This window comes from Pungitius pungitius, chromosome 6 (assembly GCF_949316345.1).
Source record: "Pungitius pungitius chromosome 6, fPunPun2.1, whole genome shotgun sequence".
NCBI classification, from domain to species: domain Eukaryota; kingdom Metazoa; phylum Chordata; class Actinopteri; order Perciformes; family Gasterosteidae; genus Pungitius; species Pungitius pungitius.
Window position 1 is genome coordinate 13,371,186 of NC_084905.1, and position 25,278 is coordinate 13,396,463.

At 42.1% G+C, this 25,278-nt stretch overlaps 4 protein-coding genes across 7 annotated transcripts; 1 reads left to right on the plus strand and 3 right to left on the minus strand.

Moving 5' to 3' along the window:
• The first annotated feature begins 341 nt into the window (after window positions 1-341).
• lmf2a (lipase maturation factor 2a) lies at window positions 342-5,922 on the plus strand. The gene is made up of 14 exons (XM_037451952.2): window positions 342-519; window positions 1,119-1,372; window positions 1,468-1,496; window positions 1,681-1,874; window positions 2,022-2,200; window positions 2,356-2,494; window positions 2,770-2,898; window positions 2,978-3,083; window positions 3,166-3,262; window positions 3,399-3,581; window positions 3,766-3,934; window positions 4,569-4,680; window positions 4,914-5,022; window positions 5,124-5,922. The coding sequence occupies exons 1-14, from the start codon at window positions 426-428 to the stop codon at window positions 5,472-5,474; spliced, it is 2,145 nt and encodes a 714-aa protein (XP_037307849.2). The 5' UTR covers window positions 342-425; the 3' UTR covers window positions 5,475-5,922.
• A 77-nt stretch (window positions 5,923-5,999) lies between these two features.
• On the minus strand, window positions 6,000-9,214 carry miox (myo-inositol oxygenase). 4 transcript variants are annotated; one of them, XM_037451954.2, is made up of 10 exons: window positions 9,065-9,214; window positions 8,841-8,921; window positions 8,063-8,161; window positions 7,660-7,822; window positions 7,518-7,585; window positions 7,152-7,261; window positions 6,859-6,926; window positions 6,700-6,749; window positions 6,452-6,564; window positions 6,000-6,376 (listed from the first exon to the last, which is right to left on the minus strand). In XM_037451954.2, the coding sequence occupies exons 1-10, from the start codon at window positions 9,080-9,082 to the stop codon at window positions 6,268-6,270; spliced, it is 879 nt and encodes a 292-aa protein (XP_037307851.2). In that variant the 5' UTR covers window positions 9,083-9,214; the 3' UTR covers window positions 6,000-6,267. The 4 variants fall into 4 exon arrangements, with proteins under 4 accessions (XP_037307851.2, XP_037307854.1, XP_037307855.1 ...); XM_037451957.2 differs by having other exon boundaries at window positions 9,046-9,198; XM_037451958.2 differs by lacking the exon at window positions 9,065-9,214 and adding an exon at window positions 8,442-8,481 and having other exon boundaries at window positions 6,004-6,376; window positions 8,063-8,143.
• A 1,342-nt stretch (window positions 9,215-10,556) lies between these two features.
• Window positions 10,557-18,271, minus strand: adm2b (adrenomedullin 2b). Its single transcript, XM_037451744.2, has 2 exons — window positions 17,931-18,271; window positions 10,557-13,056 (listed from the first exon to the last, which is right to left on the minus strand). Exons 1-2 carry the CDS (start codon window positions 18,032-18,034, stop codon window positions 12,648-12,650), a joined length of 513 nt encoding a protein of 170 aa, XP_037307641.1. The 5' UTR covers window positions 18,035-18,271; the 3' UTR covers window positions 10,557-12,647.
• Window positions 18,272-20,613: 2,342 nt separating this feature from the next.
• Window positions 20,614-25,224, minus strand: LOC119195516 (MOB kinase activator 2). The gene is made up of 5 exons (XM_037450484.2): window positions 24,422-25,224; window positions 22,619-22,758; window positions 22,379-22,475; window positions 21,785-21,909; window positions 20,614-21,682 (listed from the first exon to the last, which is right to left on the minus strand). The coding sequence occupies exons 1-5, from the start codon at window positions 24,502-24,504 to the stop codon at window positions 21,444-21,446; spliced, it is 684 nt and encodes a 227-aa protein (XP_037306381.1). The 5' UTR covers window positions 24,505-25,224; the 3' UTR covers window positions 20,614-21,443.
• Window positions 25,225-25,278: the final 54 nt, after the last annotated feature.

Sequence of the window (25,278 nt, forward strand, 5' to 3'; positions counted from 1 at the left end):
GAACCTGAAAGTATGACACTATCAATTGTAAATCATCTTTTAATGTTGTCATGGAGACGTAACACGTGGCAGCAAGGTGCTGTCCCATGTCAAGCCTTTCAGAGAATTCAAACTGAACCATTTAGCAGGTGACTTCAGCTGAATCCCTGAGGGTTCAGGGGTTTAGGGTGGAGATCGGGCCGAAGACAACCATCTATCTCAAGACTGAGCTTGTTTCAGCCGCTGCCACGTTAATGCCGCTTCAACCGTTGAAATAACTGCAGCGCCTTCCGGAGGCCGTCGGGGTAAACTTCTTCCCCGCCCACGTTACGTGTCTCCGGGCTACACTTTTAATCCCCCCTCCCCCTCCCCCCTCCTCCTCCTCCTCCTTCGGCCGCTACAGCAGCCGACAGCGGCTGTCCCGACCCCTGCATCTCGGCCCAGACATGGGGGAAATCATCCAGCCGCGTCGCATGTTCCTCTGGAGCATGGCGGTGGTCTACCTCGCTGCTTTCGTGTCTCTCTACGCGCAGATTCCAGGTGAAAGGAACCGGGAACTACTCGGGCTAACTGCGTGGGAGCCCACTTCGTTTACCTCTGCTGTGTGTTAGCTTGTTAGCTGGAAACTTGGCCGTTTTTCCTGTGTTGAAGATGACGTTTTTCCGCGGCTATCGAGCTAACAGAGAGTGATATATTGTACTACAGTACCCACAACCCCTCTCTCTTGAACTGTTAAAGTCGCTCTTTATTAACCGTGCAGAAGCCCCTCGCCCCGCGCACATTGGTTTTTAAAGAATTGTATTTGCCACACGTGCATTTGGGCACATACATATTTTCCAATATGCACTCAATTTAAGCCATATTTTCCACATTACAGAACTTTAAATCTGTTACTCAATGACAGTCAGACCCTTGCGGATGTAAATGCATGACTTATAAAATCTTGGTCCCTCTCCCAGCTGGTCTGTACCAGGCAGGCTTTGATCCAGATGTAGTCTTTAGATCCACTGACTGAAAATAAAGTAATAGATCAACATAACAAACGCCAAAGAATCACTAATGACTTCATGTGGGTGTGAAAAAGGATGCACATCACTCAAATACTGTTGCATGTTCATTTATATCGTTCCTATCCCCAGGTCTCTATGGTAATGATGGGCTGTTGCCTGCCCGTTGGCAGCTGCGATACAGTGGTAAGTCTCTGGGGGAGCTGCTGCTGTCCTCTCCCACCCTGCTGTGGCTGGGACCTCACCTGGGTGTGGACACGCACACCGCCATGGAGCTGCTGTGCCTCGTGGGCGCAGCGCTGAGCCTCGCCGCCGTGCTGGTGGAGTGTCTCCGGGACAGCGTGGTGTTCTTCTGCCTCTGGGCCTTGTACCTGTCCATGTACCAGGTGTGTGTTGGTTTCGACATGGGCCCACTTGCGGGGCACAAGTTGTTGTAGTTGCTGTCGTGGTGACCCTACTCTCTTGTTGTTTCACATTTCAGGTGGGCCAGGTTTTTCTCTACTTCCAATGGTGAGTGATGTAATAGGTTATTGGCTACCAAGTTTGAGCTTGTTGTCATCCTCAGTCCAGTGTTTAGGAACATTGTAATAATCATTACTACAAACTAGTTGAACAACCCTGGTTCCATTTCCCTCACTTGGAGCTTTCTCTGCTAATTGTTTTCTGCTTTCCCTTTCTACTCTTCACCGTCCAGGGACAGCTTGCTTCTGGAGGTGGGGTTCCTTTGTATCCTCGTTGCCCCACTGACGTTGATCAGAGGGTCACGAGGGGTCAGAGAGCATGACCGTGTGACGTTCTGGCTGCTCCGCTGGTTGCTCTTCAGGCTCATGTTCGCCTCTGGCGTGGTGAAACTCACGTCTCGTTGTCCCACGTGGTGGGGCCTTACGGGTATGTATGAGATTCCGAAAGGGAAAAAACTGTTGTGCAAAATCTCAGAAATTGGTTGGAAAATGGTTTTGCATTTACTTTTGTGAGTGAGCTATCGGCCTGTTGTCTATTTAACAACATTCCTTTCTCACATTGTGTATTTAACAGCTCTGACGTACCACTATGAGACTCAGTGTATCCCCACCCAGATGGCCTGGTATGCCCACCAGTTGCCCGTGTGGTGGCAGAAGCTGAGTGTGGTGGGGGCTTTTGTGATTGAGATTGCTGCACCCCTGCTTTTCTTCAGCCCACTGCGCAGACTCCGGCTTGGGGCGTTTTATCTTCAGGTGCGAAGAATTTCAGTCAAATCTACAATTAGCAAGTGTAATAGCAAAAGTGGCCTGTAAAGCGACAAACAAATGTTTCCCACTTCTCAAATAGCTGCCTGGTTGTGTGCTGCGGATGACATGTATTGATTTTTTTCTTCTTCTTGATTGTGTAGGTGTTGCTTCAAGTTGCCATCATTTTGACTGGAAACTACAATTTCTTCAACCTGCTGACGTTGTCCCTGTGTCTCTCGCTTCTGGACGACCAGCACGTCAACTTTTGGTTACGCAAGGCAGACAAGATCAGCAAAAATGGTGAGATAAACATTTGTATTTGGACATTTGATCCTAAGCGTGACTTGTCTATACTTTGGTAACGTCTAATCCGTATCACTATTCACATGCATGTGACGATGTATTTATCATGTGCTCTCATCAGCGGACGTCAGGATATTAAACACCCACCTTCACCTCAGTAAAAGAATGAATCTGAATCCTACCTACAGATGAACACAAAAAAGGCTGAAATTTGGGCCGGAGTAAAGTGCACTTAGCGAAGCATCATCCCGTTCTCTTTTTGATCTGATCAGACTCCAAGCTGAGGTCCTGGTTGTGTTACCTGCTGGAGGTCGCAGTCTGGTCTCTCATGATCTTCGGAACAATTGTATGCTTTGACCTTAAGCCGAAGACAACGAATAACGGCATCTTGTCTAGGACAGGTAATTGTTTGTGTGTACATCCAAGTCCATAGAAACAATTGCATTTTGAAGTTCATTGTTTACATGTGTGCCCTTCCAGCATTCACATACCACCAGTTCAACCAGTTCCTCAAGACCGTCACTATCCCCTGCATCTGGATTGCAGTCCTCTCTCTTACCTGGGAGATGGTCACAGCCATGTTCAGGTAGGACTTTCCCCGTGTGGGCGCTTTAACATGTTGCATTCCCTCCTATTGTTCAAACGGGGGCTACGTGATGTTTTTCTAGGTGTGCATGTGTCTCCGGTTTCCTGAAGAGGTTTTGGGGAACTTTGCAGTGGACCGTGTTTGCCACTGCCACCGCTGCTATGTTCACCATCAGCCTGGTGGGTGTCCAGCATTGATTTGAAGTTCATATTCTCAAGCTGACAAGTCGTGCCATCAAACCTCACAATTGCTCTGAACTGTATCTTAAAACCTTGTTGCTCTCACTCTCTTTACCGACTGTTCTTTTGTTCCCAGGTGCCTTTCACCTACATTGAGTATGACTCTAATGCCAGGTTGTGGCCGGGAGTGCGGCGGGCCTATGAGCTGGTGGATCGCTACCAGCTGGTCAATTCATATGGCCTGTTCAGAAGGATGACCGGGGTTGGGGGGCGGCCAGAGGTTGTCATCGAGGGAAGCAACGACAGAGTCTCGTGGACGGTGAGAGACAAAAGTTATCATAGACGATCTAACGAACGTTTTTCATGATTAACTTTCTGCACAATTTGTGACTGCACACTAATACGATGGAGGCATTATTAAAGGATTTCATTGTTTACAGTTGTGCAGACTGCTACACTCCTTTTTTAACCTTCTCTCTTATTCTTCTTTTCACTTCTTTCAGGAGATCGAGTTCATGTATAAGCCAGGCAACCTAAGCGCGTCTCCTGCCGTGGTGACGCCTCACCAGCCCAGGTTAGACTGGCAAATGTGGTTTGCTGCGCTCGGAGATCAAACACAGGCTCCGTGGTTCACCAGCCTGATGTACAGACTGCTGCAGGGCAAGAGAGACGGTACGCAGTGCTAAGCCTTAACTGTTTTCTGCCACTTTTTAGATCGACGAAAACTTAATATATTTTTAAATTTACCTAAAGTAACGTGTTTGTTTCCAGAGTGTGAAACGTATCAATGTCCTCTGAGGCGCTAAAGGCAGTTTAAGGGATTCAACAAGTCACATAGAGGGGAATCTTTCCTCAAAACAATAATGGCTCTAGGAGGTTAGTGTAGCTGCTGCATAGCTTTAGTTATAGCAGAACTATCCAGTATTGATCCATTGGGAAAAAATGGTTGAATATTTATGGTTAAATAACTTTCTCACTTACTTACTAATACTTCCATTTGATGACCTCTAGTGGAATTATCAGGAAAGAATACAGAAACCAGCACCCACTTGCACACTGGTGCCAACGTCACTCTGATAAATATAAAAGTGAGTTAACATGGCTTAGGGGTTGATACATTGTTTGAGTGTCTCTGATGGGATGTTAGAGTGGGGCACAATCTTGGACCAGGGCTTCGGGTACCTAAACTTTTTAACCTATTTAATAGCGCAGAGTTAATGTTTTCTACCCAAAATGATTGTGTTAAATTTCCATTGAAAACAAGGCAATATTTGTTTTAAAGTACGCTTTGCTTTATGTTCTGCAGTGATCGAGTTGATCCAGACAGACGTCTCACAGTATCCGTTCCACCAGCAGCCACCCGCCTACCTCCGAGCCCACCGCTACAGATACTGGTTTACTGAACCGAAGGCTGACGGGTCAGTGCTCTGTGTGTTGCTGTCTGTCGCTCTCTCTCTCTGTTTGGCTACCGGTCGGTTTCCAGGCAATAAAGACATCCCACTGTCGTTCGCTGTGTGCACTGAAATTATTTTATTTCGGCAGTTATATCCCTATTCTTAGCCAAGTGAGTTTAGAAAGGATTCTTACTTAATTATTCCTGTGCAAATGTACTTCGAACATCAGGATATCTACTGTTGGTCTTCGTTGGCAGGTCCGACCCGCAGCGTTGGTGGAGAAGGGTTTATGATGAGGAGTTCTATCCTACAGTCCACCTGGGCAACACCTTCCTGGAGAGCATGCTCAATCAGTATGGACTCAAGGTAAATATTAGAGACCTATGATCAAAAACAAGTGGAGGATGTGTCCCTTTTAATTCTTTAACTACTGAATTTAGATTTTTTTGGTCTGTATTTCTCTGTAGGACAAATCGGCTCCGCGTCGTAAGTCCAACACAACTGTTGCTAAAGCGGTGAGGTGGGTGCGCTCTCAGGCCAGAGGCGTCCCTACAGAGGTACTCATCTGGACCCTCATCGCCTGCAGTGCCACCCTGTGTCTACTCCAGGCATTCCAAAACAGGAACAAACACCCAGAAAGGACGCCACTCACTCAGGAGGTCGCTGGGAAAAATGATACAGAAAATCTACCTGAAGGCTCTGCCGACCATTCTGGGGAGTCTGTTGAACAGCAGACTTTGGGGGAGGAGGAAGAGGATGAAGAAGAAAATGGGGAGGAGGGTAACAGTGAGGCGAAAAACACTGACGATGAGAACTAGCTGGAGGTGGAGGAAAAGGAGGAAGACTGGGGGAAAAGGATGAAAGAGAGTTTTGAAAAGATTCAGGTAAAACCGTAGACGGAAGCGATCACCACTGTCCTTAATAAAATATTATCTAAATGTCCAAAGAATTTTCTTTGTATTTGTAATTATTGATGAGGCTATTGTGGAGTTATTTGCCTTCTCCCACCTACCCACCCTGCTGCTGCTGCAACATCCCTGGTTTTCTCTCATTTAACATTCAATCTAATCAGCCAATCAAATGTTGTGGGTTTTATGCTTTTTTAATTACTTTTGTCCCTTACCTCTTGCTGTATGTACTGAACTAAAACAAATCTTTTCTTTTTATCACCAATGTATCTTGTTTTTGTTAGTTAAAAATTAAACACATTGATGTAATATTTTTTACATTTATTTTATCACAAAGTACAATAAAATATAAATGCATTTCTTAATTTTGTTTGAATTATGTTCCAAGTAATATCTGTAATTGTATTAGCTTGTAGTTTAATGATTATAGTTTAATGATTATAACAGATCATCAGTCTACTTTTGTTATCACATCAATCACAAGTTAATAATACATTATTTGTAGATCTTTAGTCATATTTATACCACCACACTGACTATTGCTACAATCCCAAGTTATGTTCGTCATTTAAATAATAAGTTATTTGTAGATGATTATTTATATGTACATATCACCACACAGACTATTACTATCATTACAAAGGACCAACAGAAGGAGAGCACTCCCCCTCTGTCCCTATATGCTGCTGTTGAATTCAGTGTTTCACCACTTCAGTGTTCCAGGACAGTACTTGTCGATCAGAGACTGGTAATACAGCTTCAGCTTGTCGATGTCCGGCATCTCCGTGGTCTTGGTGTACAAGTCAAATTTGCTGTTGAAAACGATGCAGCTTCATGTCAAAGCACAGAGCAGTAATGGTGCGCACCCGAAAGAGGAAGACGCTCACTTGAACTCTTGGACCCAGGGCAGCATGCGCAGGTCGCTGTCATTGCACAGGTGCATGTAGTCTCCGTTGGTGTGCCAGGGGTAGAATGAATGGAAGCGAATCATGTACAACCCCTGAAGAGAGACAGAACATGATCAGATCCGAAAATGAGCTCACATAGTAAGTGCTGCGGGTGAGGAGAGAAAATCCTTGCATTCTAATTTTTGATTGCCCAAAAGACAGCATTTTCAATCATATTATTCACTGACCTGCTCCGGGATGGAGCAGTTGTTGAACTTCAAAACTCTGTAGAGATACTCTGAAGGCAACAAAGCAAGAGTTCAGGTACATTATACTAGCTAAACAGGCACTTAGTTGACTGCACATTTTCTTGTTTTAAAAGCTACAGGGGATGTGACGCATCGTACCGTCGTGGCCCCAGGACATGAAGACTTTATCGAGCCCACAGTTTGGTTCATAGATCCCGTATTCAGTGCTAAACAGAATGAGAGAAAGTACTTCTATTGGAGGACAGATTGCCAGTGCTTTAAGCTTTAAAGTTTGTTTACAGTTGTTATACACTTTATTCCATTCATTGAAACTGACTACACAAAGGCAAACCATTGTATTGCCATTGTGGAATGCAAAACATGACAGAAAAAGTGTTCCAAAAGTAGGAAAATAATTATCCACAGACAAAAATAGTAGTAAAAATACTAACTTGTATTTGGGATTTTTCTCATCAGGGTTATCCAGGAAGGTGTTGCCTCTGAACACGACAGAGTTTTGAAACTTGCAGCCCACTGGGAAGGTGTCGCCTGTTACAGCCCACTGCAAAGCGTACATACTAAAAGTTTGCTGTGGAATACAGTATATATGTCCATATTTGCTGCATAATATTTAAGTTAAATTTAATTTGAGTTTTTGTAAGAACAATAAACTGAGTTCAAACATACCTTAAATAGACTAAAAGGATCGAATAGGAGTCTTAGAAGTAAGAATTACGGTAATGAAAAGACAACAAAATACTCAATTTATGTGGAAAAAAGTCTGACATAAAGGAAATAAATCATTTCTGAAGTTCTACCTGGTGTTCTCCCCAAAGAGCCATTGCCTTCCCAACATCATGGATCAGACCCACCAACTGGAACCATTCTGTGAAAACAAATGATTGTTTATGTATGTGCTTTTACACAAGGTGTGTTTTACTGTCTCTCCCTGTACGGTACCGTTGTCCGGGTGTGTCTGGCGGATGCCTTCAGCCGTCTGAAAGGCATGGAAAGAGTTTGGGAAGTCCACATCGGGATCGGACTCGTCCACCATCTGGTCTAGAGACATGACGGCGTCCATCATCGTCATGTTTTTGTGGTTGCAGCCGGCCCATTCAGAGTGCTTTCAGGTGAGTGAGAGGCACAGCATTAACTTTCATGGAAAGCTCCTGAACACCCATTAAAGCAAGTATTGGTTTCTGTTGGATGGCTTTTGTTTGCTCAATGTGACACAGTCACTCGGTCATCTGGAGCAACACAGAAATCCACGAAATACAAAGAAACCGTCCCCTACCCTCCCCCAATTACCTTACATAACAAGCTTTCGGCACCGACGGATTTATTTTGCTCCTGATTTACAGACCTTTTTCTTCACAAAGTCCAAAGTCTGATAGGTGTGCATGAGCTTGTATGTGTTGAACACTCGGTCGATCAGACTTCCACTCTGAAACACACACACATGCTACACATATCAAAAGATTGACAGCATCTCAGGTTGATTAATTTGCAACGAGCAACTCCACATGAAATCTTGGCTGAACTGTATTTTGTTAATGACCTTTAGTTTGACGTAAAACTTTCATTACAATAACACCCTCCTTCACCGTTCCTTGTGGCACACACAACAATTAATTAAGAAAAAAATTAAGAACAAAAAAGTGAAAAATTCAGCAGCTATTGCAGCAAATGCTGATTTTCAAGTCCGGTAGAATTTGCACTAACTCACAAATATGTTTGCTCACCTTTGTAATATTCTTTTCAAAAGCAATATATCCCTCAGAGCTCCAGTGTAATATAATAAGAATAAAGGAAAATAAAAAGGAAAACGAAGTAAGTTACATACTGGCGTATTAATCCTTAATGACTCCACAATGTTACAAAAACGTTACGTAAGATCAGATCGCTGATCCAAAGGGCAAATAAGGGACAATACCGATCCCTCGTTATGTTTGAACTCTAAGAAATAACCACAGATCACATCCCAAAATGCATGCATAGTTTTTTTTATGTTAATATCCCTTCCTGCATGCTCTCATTAGCAGAAAATAAACAGCTAACTTGTCCTAAGCCTGTCAGTAACTAGTTCAGAGCACGGGCAGTTAGTAAGCGTCAATGTCCAAAGAGGAGCTTTGAATGCTTACCTCAAAGTTTCTGTAGTCGTCTTTCTCTTTAGTTTTATTCATATCCAAATCTGGCCGATATGCCAAAGATGGGTCTGGACCCTGCGTTTGAAACAACATTTCAGGATTTACAAAGATGAATGACATGTAAATACAACAGAGGAAATATAAGCCATTTTAAAAGTAGTTGCAACAGGTATTTTTTGTGAAAGCCTAGCTTTTTTACGTATTAAAGCCAGACTTACAATGTTGATGACACGCATTGCTGGAAGATGAGGAGAATTCTGTGTTGTGGCGTTTTCGTTCCACCTGTCTCTATATATCCTGCCCGATTAAACCGTAGTGCGTTTGACCTGCAATGTTAGCTCACATATAGTGTACACCAATGTCGGGTCTCATTTGAACCCAATGCCCCTCATATGTGTGTATGTGTGTGTGCGCTGTGTGTGTGTGTGTGTGTGTGTGTGTGTGTGTGTGTGTGTGTGTGTGTGTGTGTGTGTGTGTGTGTGTGTGTGTGTGTGTGTGTGTGTGTTTTTAAACAGTCATCAACTTTTGGCTGACTTAGGATGACTCAGTAGTTCTGTGTTTGTTCCACGGATAAGTTGTTTTAAAAAAATATTTAATTGTAAGGATTCGTGAATGCAATGGTTTGGGCACAAACAAAGTTTTGAGAAGAGACTTTAATTATTAATAGGAAAGGCAAAGCAAAGCACTTTTATTTGTATAGCACATTTGTCATAAAAAGTAGCATTAAATTAATAAAGACATCCAAGCAAGGAGATTTAAATACAGTTAAAAACATTGAGTAAAATATAAAAGAAAAACGGCCATTAAAAAAGACGTTAAGAATGTTAAAAAAAATAATGATTTGATTATCAAAATATTGAAATTCGTTGCCGTCATGAATCTCAAAGGTCTGGTGAACCAGCTCTCCATTAATGAGGCAAGCGATGTTCCAATAGTACCTGGAAATGGAACTCTCTTCAAATAAATATTTCCTGGAAATGGAACACTTCAAATAAATATTTACATTCAGTCTCGAGTCTTCCTCTATTTCCTCAACTTTACAATTCTTTACTTGTGGTTGGTTGGCTTGGTTTCATCCTTGAAGCTTTAGGATGTTGTGATACGCCAGTGGAACCATGCAAAAATGGGCACGCGTTGTTGACCTGTCCTCTTCAGAGAACCAAAGTTTTGTACGTAACTTGAACTAGCATTCACTCGCTATCGATGTGCATCTATGTACACAAAGAATGCTGCAGGGGTGACATTTTTTCAAACCAATTAAAGGTCAACAGGATTTTTCCGGTTTATTTCCTATTTGATGTTTAAGTGTGCATCACAGTTAGAATGACAATTTTCCAAGGGGGTGAATTTTAATAAACCTGAGTTGGTCGTGGTTTATAAAAGTAAAAAAAATAGGTTTGACCGAATCAAACAAAATGTTTGTGCCTTGCATAAACAGTGTAGTACATAATGTACTTTATGTACTTACCAAGTTAGACTTCTTTCCTCCATTATGTTGCAGAAAGGCATGTATTCATTTCATCAACCAGATGCTGTTTTTTACTTTTTTAACCTTTGTTAACCTTTACTCTCACTCTCGTGTGCACATGTGTTTGTGTGCATGTCTGTGTATGTACAGTAGATTAATAATTGTTTTACTAACATGGTGTAAGGTACACAACCTAAAGTTTAAAATGAAAAATGGTCACACTCTTTAGGTTTGATTGGCGTTTTAATACACAATGCTGCAACTATAAAAACACAGTGTTAGATGTTTAAACTCTGATACACACAGACAAACAGAAGATTATAAAGCTTTAAATAACACTTGCATAATCAACTTTCACAGAGATGAAAATTTTGGAGAGGTGAAAAACAAAACAAAGGCTATTAAGTCTAAAAATGGAATAATGGCACAAATCAAAAGGATGCGTCAGTTTACACTACGGGGGACATTATAGTTGTCCCTGTTAAGAAACGTTAAACAGCAATGGATTAAGGCTAGTGGTTATTTTGGCTGATTGTGTGCTCCGTAGGCTTTTGGGTGAAGAGTTAATGTGGTTTAAATGCTGGTTATTTTGGGTTTCTGCTCGTGCTGAAGTAAAGCTACTTGTTTGGAGATGGAGATCATTTAGGGAGACAGTAGGTTCACATCAGCAGGATAAACAGTGATGAGCAGACATTAGTCAGGTAGGCCAACACCAAAGAGGCTTCTCTCATTCAGTTTCCTTGTTTAAATATATAGTGTATAAATGTCAAAGCATCTAGGACTACATTCACTGCACTAAATTGGCAGTGATAGTCAAAACAATTGAAAATTCGGATTTGCGTCATCCAAGTTAACAGCTGTTAAGTTACATTTCAGTTTATTACTAGGGCCGGGACTTTAGCGCGTTAATTAAGATTAATTAATTACAATGTGAATTAAGATTAATTACACAAAAAATAACACATTAAACATTTTTTACGCATTTTTACACTTATTTTTTGCACTGCGGAACGTTTCTCACTGAATGAGTTTCGGCGGACCGATTATACTGGAGCACCAACTAGCGTCCATGACTTCAGACAACAACAAACCACAGTGAACATGAACGAAGAAGCTGACGAGACCGTGCCGGGTGGCCCCGTGAATGGGAAATCTTATTATAATAAACACACGGATGGAAGCGTCGATAAGAGCATGGTTGTGTGCAAGCTATGCAACAAGGAATTCACATCGAGCCTCAAGTATCACCTCAACGCAAAACAATTAGCAGCTAGCGTGGACGTTAGCCCGACCCGAGTACAAGGACCCACACCCAACCCACACTGCACCACATGACTGGTTTAAGGACCAGGGTAACTAAGACCACGTCTGAAAAAATAACCAATGTTCTGAATGTACTTGAAAGTATTGGTCTACTTAAAAAAACATAGTTTACAGAATGTCTACTTACCTATAGACTACCTGAATTTCTGAAAGTACTATATTTCTAAATATGCTATTGCTACACTGGAATTGATTGAACAAAAATAAAAATCCATGTGAAAAAAATGACTTCTCACTGTTCTCAGGTCAAATATTTATGCAATGTGATTAAAATGTGATTAATTTCGATTAATTAATTACAAAGCCTCTAATTAATTAGATTAATATTTTTAATCGAGTCCCGGCCCTATTTATTACAATTCATTTTTGTAGAGTAGATTATTGTCTCTACAGTTGTACTCTGAAAACATGGTATTATCACTACATCAGAGACCGATGACAAAAAAACGTTGTTTCCTGTCCTTTAAATGTTTTAAACTAGCCACCAGTCTAGAGGAACCCAAAAGTGAGCACATCTGAAATTTATGCAAGTTAACATGTAAACCTTTGGGAAAATCTTGAGGCACTGATTGAAAATGCAAAGCATTGGTCAAAGGCTTTGTGTCCTGTGACTTCTGCATTGCATCTTCTCTGCATACTGTGATTGATGTGATTGATGTTGACAATTGGTAGTTTGACAGATATTTCTACTTTTCTCCTTTGTTTTCCCTCTTTAGCTAACCTGAAAAAAAAATTGTCTGATTGTTTTTTTTTGCTCCGTCTGACTTCTTTTTAGCAATGTTGCCAAACTTCCAGATCATAAATCTAAATGCTAAATTGAGGACTTAATCTGCAGCTTTGAAAAGGTCTGTACACCGTATCGTACTAACTATAAAAAATGATGGCTATATAAATTATATATTATTATAGTAAGACGTTGATGCTTGATGATGTTTTTTTTTAACTTAAGTAGGAAGTTGAAAGTTTGGAACATTTGACAATAAAGGCATTAGTGGATTCATAGTGTGGTCTTATCCATAGCTGTGAGGACTGCGTGGGTTTATGGGGGACGAGTCTTCCCTACCACTCTGTCCAATTAGCTGGTAGAGACGGTGGCTGAGGTTGTGAACCTGACAGGTGCCTAGTACACACCCCACCCTCATTAGATGGCTGTGACCCCTCCCACCACCACCGTTGGTGTGACGACGGCCTCGTGACCCACGCTGCTGGACCGTCGCTTCCCATAGCACACTGTCTCTTCGGTCGAGCAACGCGCCGGACAGACTTGGCGGGGGCTCTTTGTGCATCAGGGCCCTCCAGATGATACGTGTGTCTCCCTCGGTGATGTGGTTGTCAACGGCAACAGACAGATCAGATGGAGTAGGCATAATGACGGTGTTTATAGACTTTGGGCATTTTGATGTTCTGGGTGAACTAGACCTGAGATACGGCAAAATGGAGAAAGAGAGAGAAAAGGTTTAGATGCAACGCAAAAGCAGTACAACACACACACACACACACACGCCTCCTGTTCACAGAGGATTATTTTTTTTAAAGAATAAACAACTTAAGACTGCATAAAGACGTCTTAGTAGTTGAGAAAGTTTTATTACATTTACAATACAGCTTTTATAATAAAATACTTGCACACAACACATGTGAATGGTCACATGGTTATGGTCACACTGAGAAGGACCCGTCATGGTTTGAGTTTCATAGAGATTGAATTGGAAGTAGTAAATAAACACATGTTCTATGACTTTGAAGTGTTGCATTGAACACTGGAGACACGTAGTGTACTGCTGTTACTTTTGCACGTCTCTATTTCAATAACCATTGAAATTTCAGAAGAACAGTAAAATGTGAACTTAAAATATATTTTTTTGTTATTCAACAACAGTTAGTTGACCAATCTTTGAAATCCTCAGAGCACAATGTCGACATTGGTAAGAGGCTCCCCTTGAGTGTAAGTGAAGTACTGCTGTCTTCTCACCACATGCTGTCCAAGCCTCCCTTTTTTCCTAGTGTCGTCACAATACGTTTTTTTGTTTTTCATTCATCTCTCCCTCTTTCTCAGACGTTCAAGAGGTCAGCCACTAGAGAGAGCCGGTCTGTTCGGCCATGAAATGACGCAATCTTTGTTATAGATCATTTAAAGTAGCAGGGGACAAAGATCACTTGGTGCTTTACAGCTTGTACTAACTGTAGGGACTGCTAAACAAATTCGGAACGATAACAACATAGGTTGATCGGTTCATTCATACATTTTCACTGCTGACTGAAATTAATACAATATATCTCAATTAAAATATATTGTGCGTATGTACAGTATGTGTTTATGCACACACACACACACAGACACACACACACACCATTCACAAGCGAGATAATGTTTGTGTTGGTTTGTTGTGAAAAAGTGGGCCATAATAACATATGATCTTTATCCTGTAACTAATCCTAGTTGGTATTCTAATCAGTATTCTGGCGGGACACCTCGAGCTGTCACTGCCAACACACATGCACACAGACCTGATGGTAGTGGTCAGTAGGGCAGTGAGTGGATACAAATATGTAAGTGACATCTGTGACAGTGAAAAAACAAGCCTACAATATATAATCTACATGCACAGGCTCAGGTGCACTTTCCCGATACTGTTCTCTCTCCTACACTAAACAAATTAATAAAGAAATGCCTGCCATGAGCTTGGAGACAGTTGTCTCTGGAGAGAATGGCAATTCAAATGGCCTCACTGTATAAGGAAATGTAGGCAACTGAAATGCTTGCTACTGTTAACAACAAAGTTAAGAATGTGTGCAACAACAATGGAGAAATTTACTAAGGTGTAACTTACTAAACTTACTAAGGTGTATGTCTGTGTCAAAGGAATTCTTGTAACAGGGGAATGTCAACGTCAACGTCATTCTGTCAGGTTGTACTTGACACAGCGGTGCTTTTAAATGCTAACATGCTAAGAACAACGCTAACATGCTGATGTTCAGCAGGTGTAACACTCACTATGTTCTTTCATGCTAACATCTGGTAATAACCACAAAGTACTGAGGAGAATATTAATGGTTTACAGTTTAGAATTTTGCAGGTACGCCCATAAACAAAAGTATTGGACAGATTTAACGTATAAGATATCACAAATCATGCAGTCTTTGTTGGATTATTTCATTCACAGCAAAATCTGAACGCCATTGTGGCGCTAGATCTGAAGAAAACAACTACAGGCCGGTATCTCTTCTTCCCTTTCTGTCCAAAACTATGGAGCCATCTTTAACCAACTCTCCTCCTATCTCCGCTGTAACAACCTCCTTGACCCCCATCAGTCAGGCTTCAAGGCGGGCCATTCCACAGAAACTGCTCTCCTCACAGTCTCAGAGCAACTCCACGCTGCTACAGCCGCCTCTCTCTCTTCTGTCCTCATCCTTCTGGATCTTTCTGCAGCATTCGACACAGTAAACCACCAGATCCTTATCTCCGCCCTTCAGGAACTTGGTGTCACATGTTCCGCTCTCTCTTCTCTCATCCTGCCTTGACCGCACATATCAGTGTCGGAACATTGTCCTATTACTACTGGAGTTCCTCAGGGCTCCGTCCTGGGTCCCCTCCTCTTCTCAATCTACACCAACTCTCTTGGCTCCGTCATTCGCTCGGATGGTTTTTCCTATCACAGCTATGCCGACGACACTCAACTAATTCTCTCCTTTCCCGACTCGGACACTCAAGTGGCGGCACGGATCTCTGCATGACTGACTGACATCTCCCAGTGGATGTCCGCTCATCACCTGAACCCCGACAAGACCGAACTACTTTTGTTCCCCGGAAAAAACTCTCCCACTCAGGACCTGATTGTTAACTTCGGCGACTCCTTGTTAACGCCCACTCTGACTGCTAGGAACCTCGGCGTGACACTGGACTCCCAACTCTCCCTGACTGCCAACATCACAGCGACAACACGGTCCTGTAGATACACGCTCTACAACATCAGGAGAATACGACCCCTTCTCACTCAGAAGGCGGCGCTCAGGCTCTTGTCATCTCCCGCCTTGACTACTGTAACTCTCTCCTAGCAGGTCTTCCTGCTGCCGCCATTCGACCACTGCAGCTTATCCAGAATGCAGCAGCTCGACTGGTCTTCAACCTTCCGAAATACTCCCACACCACACCACTTCTCCGTTCTCTTCACTGGTTACCAGTGGCTGCCGCGAATCCAGTTCAAGACATTGGTACTCACGTACCATACTGTGAATGGATCGGGTCCAGTCTACATCCAGGACATGGTGAAACCCTACATCCCAACCCGCACACTCCGCTCTGCATCTGCCAAGCTGCTTGTTCCTCCATCACTGAGAGAAAAACACTCGGCGAGATCGCGACTCTTTGCTGTCCCGGCTCCCAGATGGTGGAATGAGCTCTCTGATGACATCAGGACTGCAGAGAGCCTCTACATCTTCTGCCGAAAACTCAAGACACACCTCTTTAGACTCTACCTTGACTAAAACACTAGCAAACCGTAGCACTAACAAATCGTAGCACTTAAATTGTACTTATAATGGCACTTTTCTATAACATGTTTTGAAACTGCTTATTTGATTAAAATTGTACTTTCTTGTTACTTGTTCTTCTGAGTTTGTATCTCTATGTAAAAATGCACTTATTGTAAGTCGCTTTGGATAAAAGCGTCAGCTAAATGACATGTAATGTAATGTAATATGAAGTCAGGGGATCACCATGTCACTCATGTCTGTGCAAACCTTGTGCCCGTTACTCAAGACACTTGAGTATGAAGTTGTGGACCAGCCGACAGACAGGATAAAATGAGACACGGGCTAAGAGAAGGTTAGAAGGTTTTTAAGTTAAAGTTTGGACAATTGGCACAAAATTGCAAGATAACACTACTCTGTGAGTTGAGGTGAACCCACAGATTAGTTTCTGTACTTTTTGTCTGAACTTTCTATTTGGACGTCATTCTCACAGTTTTTCTGCCTGTGTGTGTGTTGTCCAGGTTGAGAACAAGTGAGAGTCTGAGGGCAAAAGGAGCTTCTTCAACATTCCTCTTAAGTCAGAGCACAGCATGGGGTTATTCACAGAGGAACTGAACACACACACACGCACGCACACACAGATGCACACTTTCCTGTTTTAACTCCGCAAAAATAGTTTGCACCAAGAGAACTTTTTGCCCCTAACAGATCCTCACTGTTTTACTAACAGTTACTGTTGATGGGTTACTCATTATTTTTCCTCTTTTTTGTCTGTCTTTTCTAAATTAAAACAGGATCCTTGCATTTTTCTGTCTTTGTCTTTTTATTTCTCTTTCAAGGTATTTAAGGAGGTGCTAGTGGGAGTATTATGAAGCCCTCTCCCCTCTTCATCTTTACCCAGCGACCTATAAGACTTTCATCTATTTTATCAGGTAAAAATAAATTCAAATTAAAAGGTACCTTCAGGTGGTCAACTTGAGAAATGTCAGAGATTAATAATACTTAATTGCTATCTTTCTCAAATTATTTTGATGTATTTAACTCTTTTGTTTGCCAGTAAGCCAATACCAACATAACCTGCTAATGATGTGGGAGTAAAATGTTATAAAAACTATAAGGTCACAGGGAAATAAAGGAATGATGAGTCTTCCTGGGACAACTATTTTTAAAGACTTCTTTGAATCCTTTTTTTTAGTTTACATACTGCACACATCCAGCCATAGCAGATTCAGACACAAAAAAGGAATAAATAAACAAATAAAGTATTAAAATATATATGAAATAAAGACATGTATCCTTGTCCCAAATCCCACTAGATCACCTTCACCTCTGCCTCACCTCCTGCTGCTGAGAGGAATTGCCTCATCCTGCTGTTAGACCTTTTTCTCACATGAATTACTGCCAGAAGGTTCCCCGATTGCTGCCCTTCACAGAAGGTTGTTTTTATCATTTCATAAAGTGTTTTATACTCACAAGATTATGGTTCACGTTCCAGAATCAGAAAAGATTTGTGATTTTTGGCTAAAATACAGGCCTCAGGCTGAATTGAATTAATTTGGCTTTATACTTGACTAAATACTCGTAGTGGGACAAGTGCAAAGGATTGGGAAATCCTTCTCTAATATCACCCATTCATTAAATATAATATTGAATAAACGTAAAACCATGTTCCTTTCATTTCTGTTGCACTTTAACTGACACTTCAATAACTCCTTGCAATCACACATTTCCAAAGCGAGCAACAAAGCGGTCTCTAACAAACGCTTTTGTTTTTCCTCCTTCAAACTACTTGAGCGTTTACGCGTGGACTGAGGCAGTGGTACCTCAGTCTGTGGGTGAGACTCTGCAGCGTGGAAGCCCGGCTGTGGACCTCCGGAGGCAGCACACCGAGCAGCAGCCACATCCACGCCGACAGCAGCGCGCGCATGGCGGCGCCTCAAACGCCTGGTCCGGGAGGCGCTTTGGCGGATCTCAAAACGTCCAAAATAAGTGTAGTTTTATTTATTTTAAAGCGAAGCAATCCCGTCGAAACCTTCCCTGAGGTGTTGGTTTGTACGTTATTTTTTAATAAGTAGCTTGTGCCGCGTGCACGACAGACGCCCTCATCAGTCGTGTCTCGTGCATCCTCTGCGCGCGGCGGCCTTCTCGATGAAGATAATCCACCGAAAGAAAGACGCAGTGAAAAGCTCGTTGGGGGCTCACCTCGGGAGCGACTGGAAGCTGCTCTCTCACTTGTACAGCCTGATTGAGGGAGGAGGGAGGCTTATTGTGTGCCCTTAATAACCACAGCCTCACCTTTAATGAACCACGTTCCTGGGTTCTAGTCTTTTCCCCCAATATTTAATGTGAGCTCACGGTGTTTACGTGTTGATGGGTTTTTCCTTTTCTTTTTTAGTGGACAGTGAGCTTGAATTGAAAATTTGATAATTTATATCTGAAGCTAGGTTTGTTTTTTTAAACAGATTAGATGCATGTTGACAGGTTAAAAAGTAATAGCAAGGATGTATCTTGCCCAACAGAGAAGTCCCTTGTTATGTTTGATCCATTTTAAAATATATATGAGCAGTCACATTTTCTTGTGACATTTGTAAAGTTAACCGCAAAAATGACCTTTATCTTTACAAGCCAGCAATGATTCAATCTTTGTGAAAGCAAAGATAAAGGGATCACTTCTAGGCACAAAGTCATTATATGAATTAATGGAGTTGTCCAGCCCACCTAAAAATACATCACATAACGTTCTTTTTTCTTTGCTTTATTTCTTGTGAACTAATTTGAGCTATTAAGGCTTTTATATGTTCTCTTTATATACAAAGATATTTTGAAAGAAGTTAAGAATCTGTGTTGTATGTGACCTATGAAAAGGGGTTTGTGAGATGGCTTTGTATTAGTATTAAAAGGTTGAAAACCGAAGCTTTATTCTAACCATTGGATCCTGTGGTATACATTATAATCTTGGATTATATATTAAATGTTTTGTGTGCAGAGAAATGTATCTATTTGAGTTACCAGGTTCATGCATGTCATGATGTCCCTTGAATTACAAACATCCAAAGAGGTGAAGGAAATTACTCAGAAAGGCAATCTGGCTCAGCTTGCAGTGATCCTATTCTCATTTTCCTCGTAGAACAACTACTCTTTTTTTGTGAGGACACAGATGATAAGCTCAGACTCTGAACTTGATTAAAAGAATGCTCTGTATGTTGAGGCTGCTTCGGGCCTTAATTAAAGAGTTTAGTGTGTGTGTGCTTGCCTGTGACTCAGCAGTTTGCAGTAATACCTTGTAAGCTCAGTTTCCAACACTGTGAGCCTCAGCTCCGTCCAACATGTGCATTAATACACCTCCTATATGTCCTAGCGTGTGATCTATCAGAGTGTGCCTGTATATGTGCGTGTCCACACTATCCAGACTCATCATTTCTCCGTCTGAGCAGACAGAGATGCTTTGGCAGGGCTTTAGTTTTTCATTTAGGTTTTGCCATGCCCCATGGGTGAAAAAGTGGAGAATGAAATCTCTGTGGAGATGTATATTATGGCAAACCATACTATGATATTTCTATATTTTCTATATTCTCTCCTTTTCTTTGAGAGAAAAAAAACTGTAAACTATACTATGACTTTAAAAAAAATATTTTTAGTACAGTTTATATAGTATTTTTTTCAATGCATAATATACTGTTTCATTATCCCATGCCATTTAGTACGGCACTTTTCTCGATTACTATACATAACTTATTTCAATGACATTTCTTTCAACTGTTTTTTAAAACGTATCTTTTCGTATTCTTTGTCACATACTATATTATCATATTTTATGACTCATGCCTTATTAACATTACCTACCTTAAACGTAGGGAACCTACATTAACAGGAATTAACAAGACAAGTTCTGCCTCCCTTTTACCTAAAGGCAGTAGGGCATAACATGTCTCTCCCCTCAGTTGGCCTCAGTTTGAAAACCTCTCAAATCAGCAGTTACTCTGGTAACACTTCAGAGGGAGGTCGAAGTGGCCATGGGGCAGGGATTCAACAACGGCTACTCAAGGACACCTTTATGGGGTGTAGTTTGCAAAAATGGGAAGTGGAACTTGTGGATGTGGCAGGTGAAACAGACGGTGTCTCTTAATTCCTGCACCCTGCTGCGACCCATCAGTTTGCTCTTATAATAGATGCAGTAGTAAAAGAAGGTCTTGGGCAATTAACTTTTTAATTCTAATTCTGAAGAAGAATGAAGTCGAAGTATTTTACATTTTCTCTTTGTTTGGCTCGACCCCAATATTTGAAATGAGAAGATGACAAAGGGATGAAGTGCTAAGTTTCCATCTTTAAGATTCCGGGTGTGTTCATATATGAAATAGCAGAAGAAGTTTGAGGCAGGATTCATCTTCCCAAAGTTGATTAAAGGTTCCTAACTGAGTGAAATGACACGGAAGTAGTGTATGTGGCCTCCATGATAAGAGCTTTTTGAATTCTCTAATGCTAAGAAAAGGAGCTTCAATGCTTGGATGGATTGCCATTGTTTTATTTCCAATAGGCCGAGGCCAAAAAAACAAGCATTATGCAATTATGTTCAAAAATGACAGATGCTGCTTTCCTGTGTTGGCAGCAGGTGGTGCTGCTCTCTCACCAAAGACATGCTGAATTTACAACACCAGCAGTTATTGTCAAACCAAGACATGATATAGAATATTATATATAACTGAGAGCATACATCTTTTAAAAAAAATAATAAAAAGAAAGAAATATATACATACAGAAAATGGTCCTTCACACGTGCTTAGTACAGAGCACATAATCTTACATTATGCAGTTGCAGAAATAGGTTGCATCCTTCCACATAGATGCAGTCTCGTTATTGTAATCACATCTGTATCAACACAAAACCCCCAAAAGGTTTTTGCAATTGTTCAACATGTAATAAGGCCGCGTTTACATTGACTGGATGCTTATTTTTTTGTTTGTTTTTTAAATCATGTGTGTTACAACCATGAGTAAGACATTAATGACCTTGAGGGATCTTGACCTTAACTAAATATAATACTGCACCAGTATTAAAATGCAATATCACAGATTTACACAGTATCACAATAACTGACATCAACTATATACAACTAGAGCGAGACACGCCTTTTCTGGTCTGATGTATTCCTTCCTTTTTTACCCATAACAGATAACTTATAGTCCCAAATACAGTTCATTCACAGTATCCAGTAGAAATCCATGCTTTTGCAGTGTGGCCCAGAATGGTGAGAGACACTATAACCTTGAATCAAGATAGAACAAGTATGTATAGCTGCTGAAAATGTGAGTGTTGAACGTAAGCTTGCTCTGTTGGTTCAGCCCTGCTCTCTCAGCGCTCTGATGAGGTCCTGCAACGGCTCAGTGTCCTCCGCCTCCAAGAGGGCATGCTGCCGGCAGAAAAGTGTGAGGTGTGCAAAGAGCGTGTTGAGATGTGGGTGCAGGCCGAGGGCCACTGTCTCTCTGTAATGAGACCAGTAAATGTGAGCCAGAGTTCTGAAAAACAGCAAAAACACCTTCTGGACCAGAAAGACAAAGCCTGTTGGAAAGTCTGAACCTACAAAAAAAACAACAACAAAAAAAGAGTGAAGAGATTATGGCTGGAAATGTGGAATGTGATGAAGAACAATGCAAGGTGCCTAAGTGACGTGCCTCTTACCTGCTTTAGTGGGGAAGACATCCTCATCCGTCAGTAGCTCCTGAATGTATGACATGGCGTAGTCAAAGTAAAGTGGAGCAGAGCACTTGAGCTTCCTGCCGTGGTCATCAGTCCAAACATAAACCCTGAAGACACACATACATGCACACACATGGTAATTATCACACAACATGCTTTGCTCAGCCTTATAAAAAAATGATAGAATGATTATCTGTTCCCATGGTCAAAAATGGACTTTCAATATACTACTTCCCCATAGAAATATTTTTTCACTTCTGCTTCATTTTAGTAGTTTAATGTCAAGCAGCTATGGTATCAACCAGAGATCACATCTATTTAACTCACATTTTACCCCCATTTCGGTTCTTAAATGTATAGCTTTCAGCCACAACCGACACAAACTTAATTAACACCACTTCCTCTGGAGTCTCCAAAGAATTTTAACAATACTTTTTCATATTTTCACTTTCCAATACCCATCAGACAGAAGCTATAGAATTTCACCTGTGGTACCCAAAAACAACCTCCCACTTACTTAAAATAATACTTGGTTGTGGGAAAGCATCTGCGATGAGACAACGCTGTGTATCTTACGTGTTGCCCGGTCCACAGGCCGTTGGGCAGGTGCTGGGTGTGCAGAACTCGGACAGCGCACTGGAGAACAGGTTTATGTGCTGGAAAAAGGCCACAGCTGAAAGAGATCGAGAGAAACATCACCCTTTCTACATATTCCTGTCCAGCCTTCTGCACTGTGTGGGGATAGGGAACAGGAGAAAAGCGGTACCAACCCCCCTCCCCTAAAAAACAAATCTGTGTTGAATGTGGTTCACTCACTGTTGCTGGCAAGCCACTCGGCCTTGTCGACGCCAGGCGGCAGCGCCGAGAGGGCGAGCATGTCCGTGTGGGGGATCTTCTGGCACAAAAACTGCTGCTGCAAATACGGACGCTCGTCCAGATTATTGTTATTAATTCCCCTGGGGGGGGGGGGGGGGGGGAGAGACAGTCCAGTGTTAATGAAGCAGAGACATAAAGTGTCGCTGTGTAAAACAATTGATAGGTCACTGGATTATTACTCTCGCTGCAGTCAGCAGATAACATGCTTTACGCTCTCCGATGCTCTGTCGTCGTGCTGCAACTGCAGAGCTGCACGGCCAATAAACCAGCAGTAAATGTAATGAAGGCAGTCAATTTAAAGCCAGAGTCATTACTGATAATGAAGCCCACTGCTGCTGTGGTCAGTGCCACGAAGCAAATGACTGAAAAGACCAACTTTGTTTGTGATAATGCTCAAAGCTGAATGCTGAGGCCTGTTGGCTTTCTCACATTAGTTCCCGTAGCAACTGATAAGCTACTGGTAGTGCCTGATAAACTTGTTACAGTAACAGAAGTGCAGAGTGCAGGGCTTGAATTGTGTTCTTTGGGAATGCCATTGTATGAAAAGTCCAACGTGGCAGCATGATTTGACTTCATGCAAACAGGAAGGTGTAGTGCAGGTTGTGGGGACAACGATGATGATGATGATGATGACTGCCCTGCTTTGTTTCTTCTGTCTAAAGACGGCATTGGGTGTAAGTGAATATTTCAGTGTGCAGACAAATCAGGCAGCTGCCACAGTTGCTGTGTGCTGACAGTTTAAACGCCTACAAACAGAACAGCTGAGTTTCCTCAGTGTGACCTTGCCAACTGCGATAAGGCAAACCATGTGCTCTTTATGAGGCTTCACTCACCTCAGTATGAATGTGTGTATGGGCAGAAAGAATTAGTATATTGGTCTTTGTGCAAACCAAAAGGTCAGATGAGGTAGAGAGGGAGGAATAGTGACAGAGGAATGTAAATATTAGCTCTACAAAAGATACAGTAGGATAAAGCCTAGTCGAGCTTCTCTAATTTCCACGGGAACTACTTTTGTTAACATCCCGTTTTGTTCACGATATTAACTCCATCACCACTTCTTGGCTACCAGTTGTCAACACACAAACACAACGAACCCGGAGCTACTCGCAGTGTTGTGTTTGTGTGTAAACACACTCCTCCTTTGGACAGCAGGGAAGAGATGCTCTTTACCTTCACCTCTGCTTCCAGGGTGAAAAAAACAGTCCTCTCTAAAACAGTAGGCAGAACCACGCAGCTGCATCCAAGAGCAAATATTTGCCAAGCAAATTTAGCTGAAAACATCATACAGGGCGTCCTGGTAGCTCGATCCCTCCCGTTCTGGCTCCGGGTTTGAAATTCAACCAATGGCCCTTCACTACATGTCACCCCCCCCCCCCCTCGCTTCCCTTTTTGTGTATCAAACACTTTCATATCCAAAAACAGTCTTTTCTCATCTTGGTTCAAACTACTTCTCAAAATGTGTTGCCGCTGGAATCCACCTTAACTGATGCCATCGGACAAATATGTAACACACACGCACAGCTTTAACTGGACAACATTCCTGAGTAAACCATGTGTGGCCAGCTTTCCACTCATGTTGACTCTACACCACCCATTACTTTAACAACATGCTCAGACTACAAGACTATATGAAGGTAACTATGGAAAAGATGGAACAGAGAATGCTAAACGTATTTCCAGATGGAAACTGAAACATGAGTGTAATGCTGATGAGGACATTTAGGAGAAAGAAAAACAACTTACAGTTTTTCACTGCGGATGCCAGAGAGCTGAAGACGCTGCCTGTCTGACTTCGTGGCCGAGGGGTAACTATGGCAACCCCCCATGGCGTGAAGCTAAGAGCAGAGGTGTTGGTTGTGCCAGCCCCACTTTTCCATCCCAAACATACTAACCCACACACTTCTACACGCTACAGACAGCATATGGGAACAACAGCACGAACATCCTTCAACTCACACATTGGGCCACACAGCTGACGAACACAAAAAGTTTTCCAGAACACTAAAAAGTCTTCCAGGAGTTGTCCTCCTGTGCCTCTCCTTTTGCTGTAGTGATCTAATGTCACTGAGTATATGTCTCCTTTGTCTTGAGTCCCACACCCAACAGGCTCCTCCTCTCTCCGCTTCGAGCAGACAGGCAGGTTTCTCCACAACCCATTAAAGTACCAAACATAACTCCGCCTTCTTCCCCTTCTCCACCCACAGCATACACACACTCGTCTCCACATGAATGCATTCTCTACCGGGAGAGTAGGCAGGTAACTAAAAAGTTGTTTTTTCTCTGTGGCAGTGGACAAAGATTGATAGGTAGAGCGAGTAGGAAGAGAAGTTGGAGCATGAGCCAATATGTGCTTAACTTCAGAGGAATGTGATGACATACACAATGAATCCGAGCCAAGTGACAACACACACACCCCCTCGGGGAAAGGGCAAGTATATATAGGACTCAAAGCTGAAACGTGAGTATTTGAAGTGTATGAACGCTTCCTCCACTTTTACATGAACTCATTCCAGCTCACAGATCTGACAATAAAGTTTATGTTTTCTCAGATGGTGTAAAAGGTGCAAAAGGCAACATCGGCTCACCTGCCCCTAAAGCAA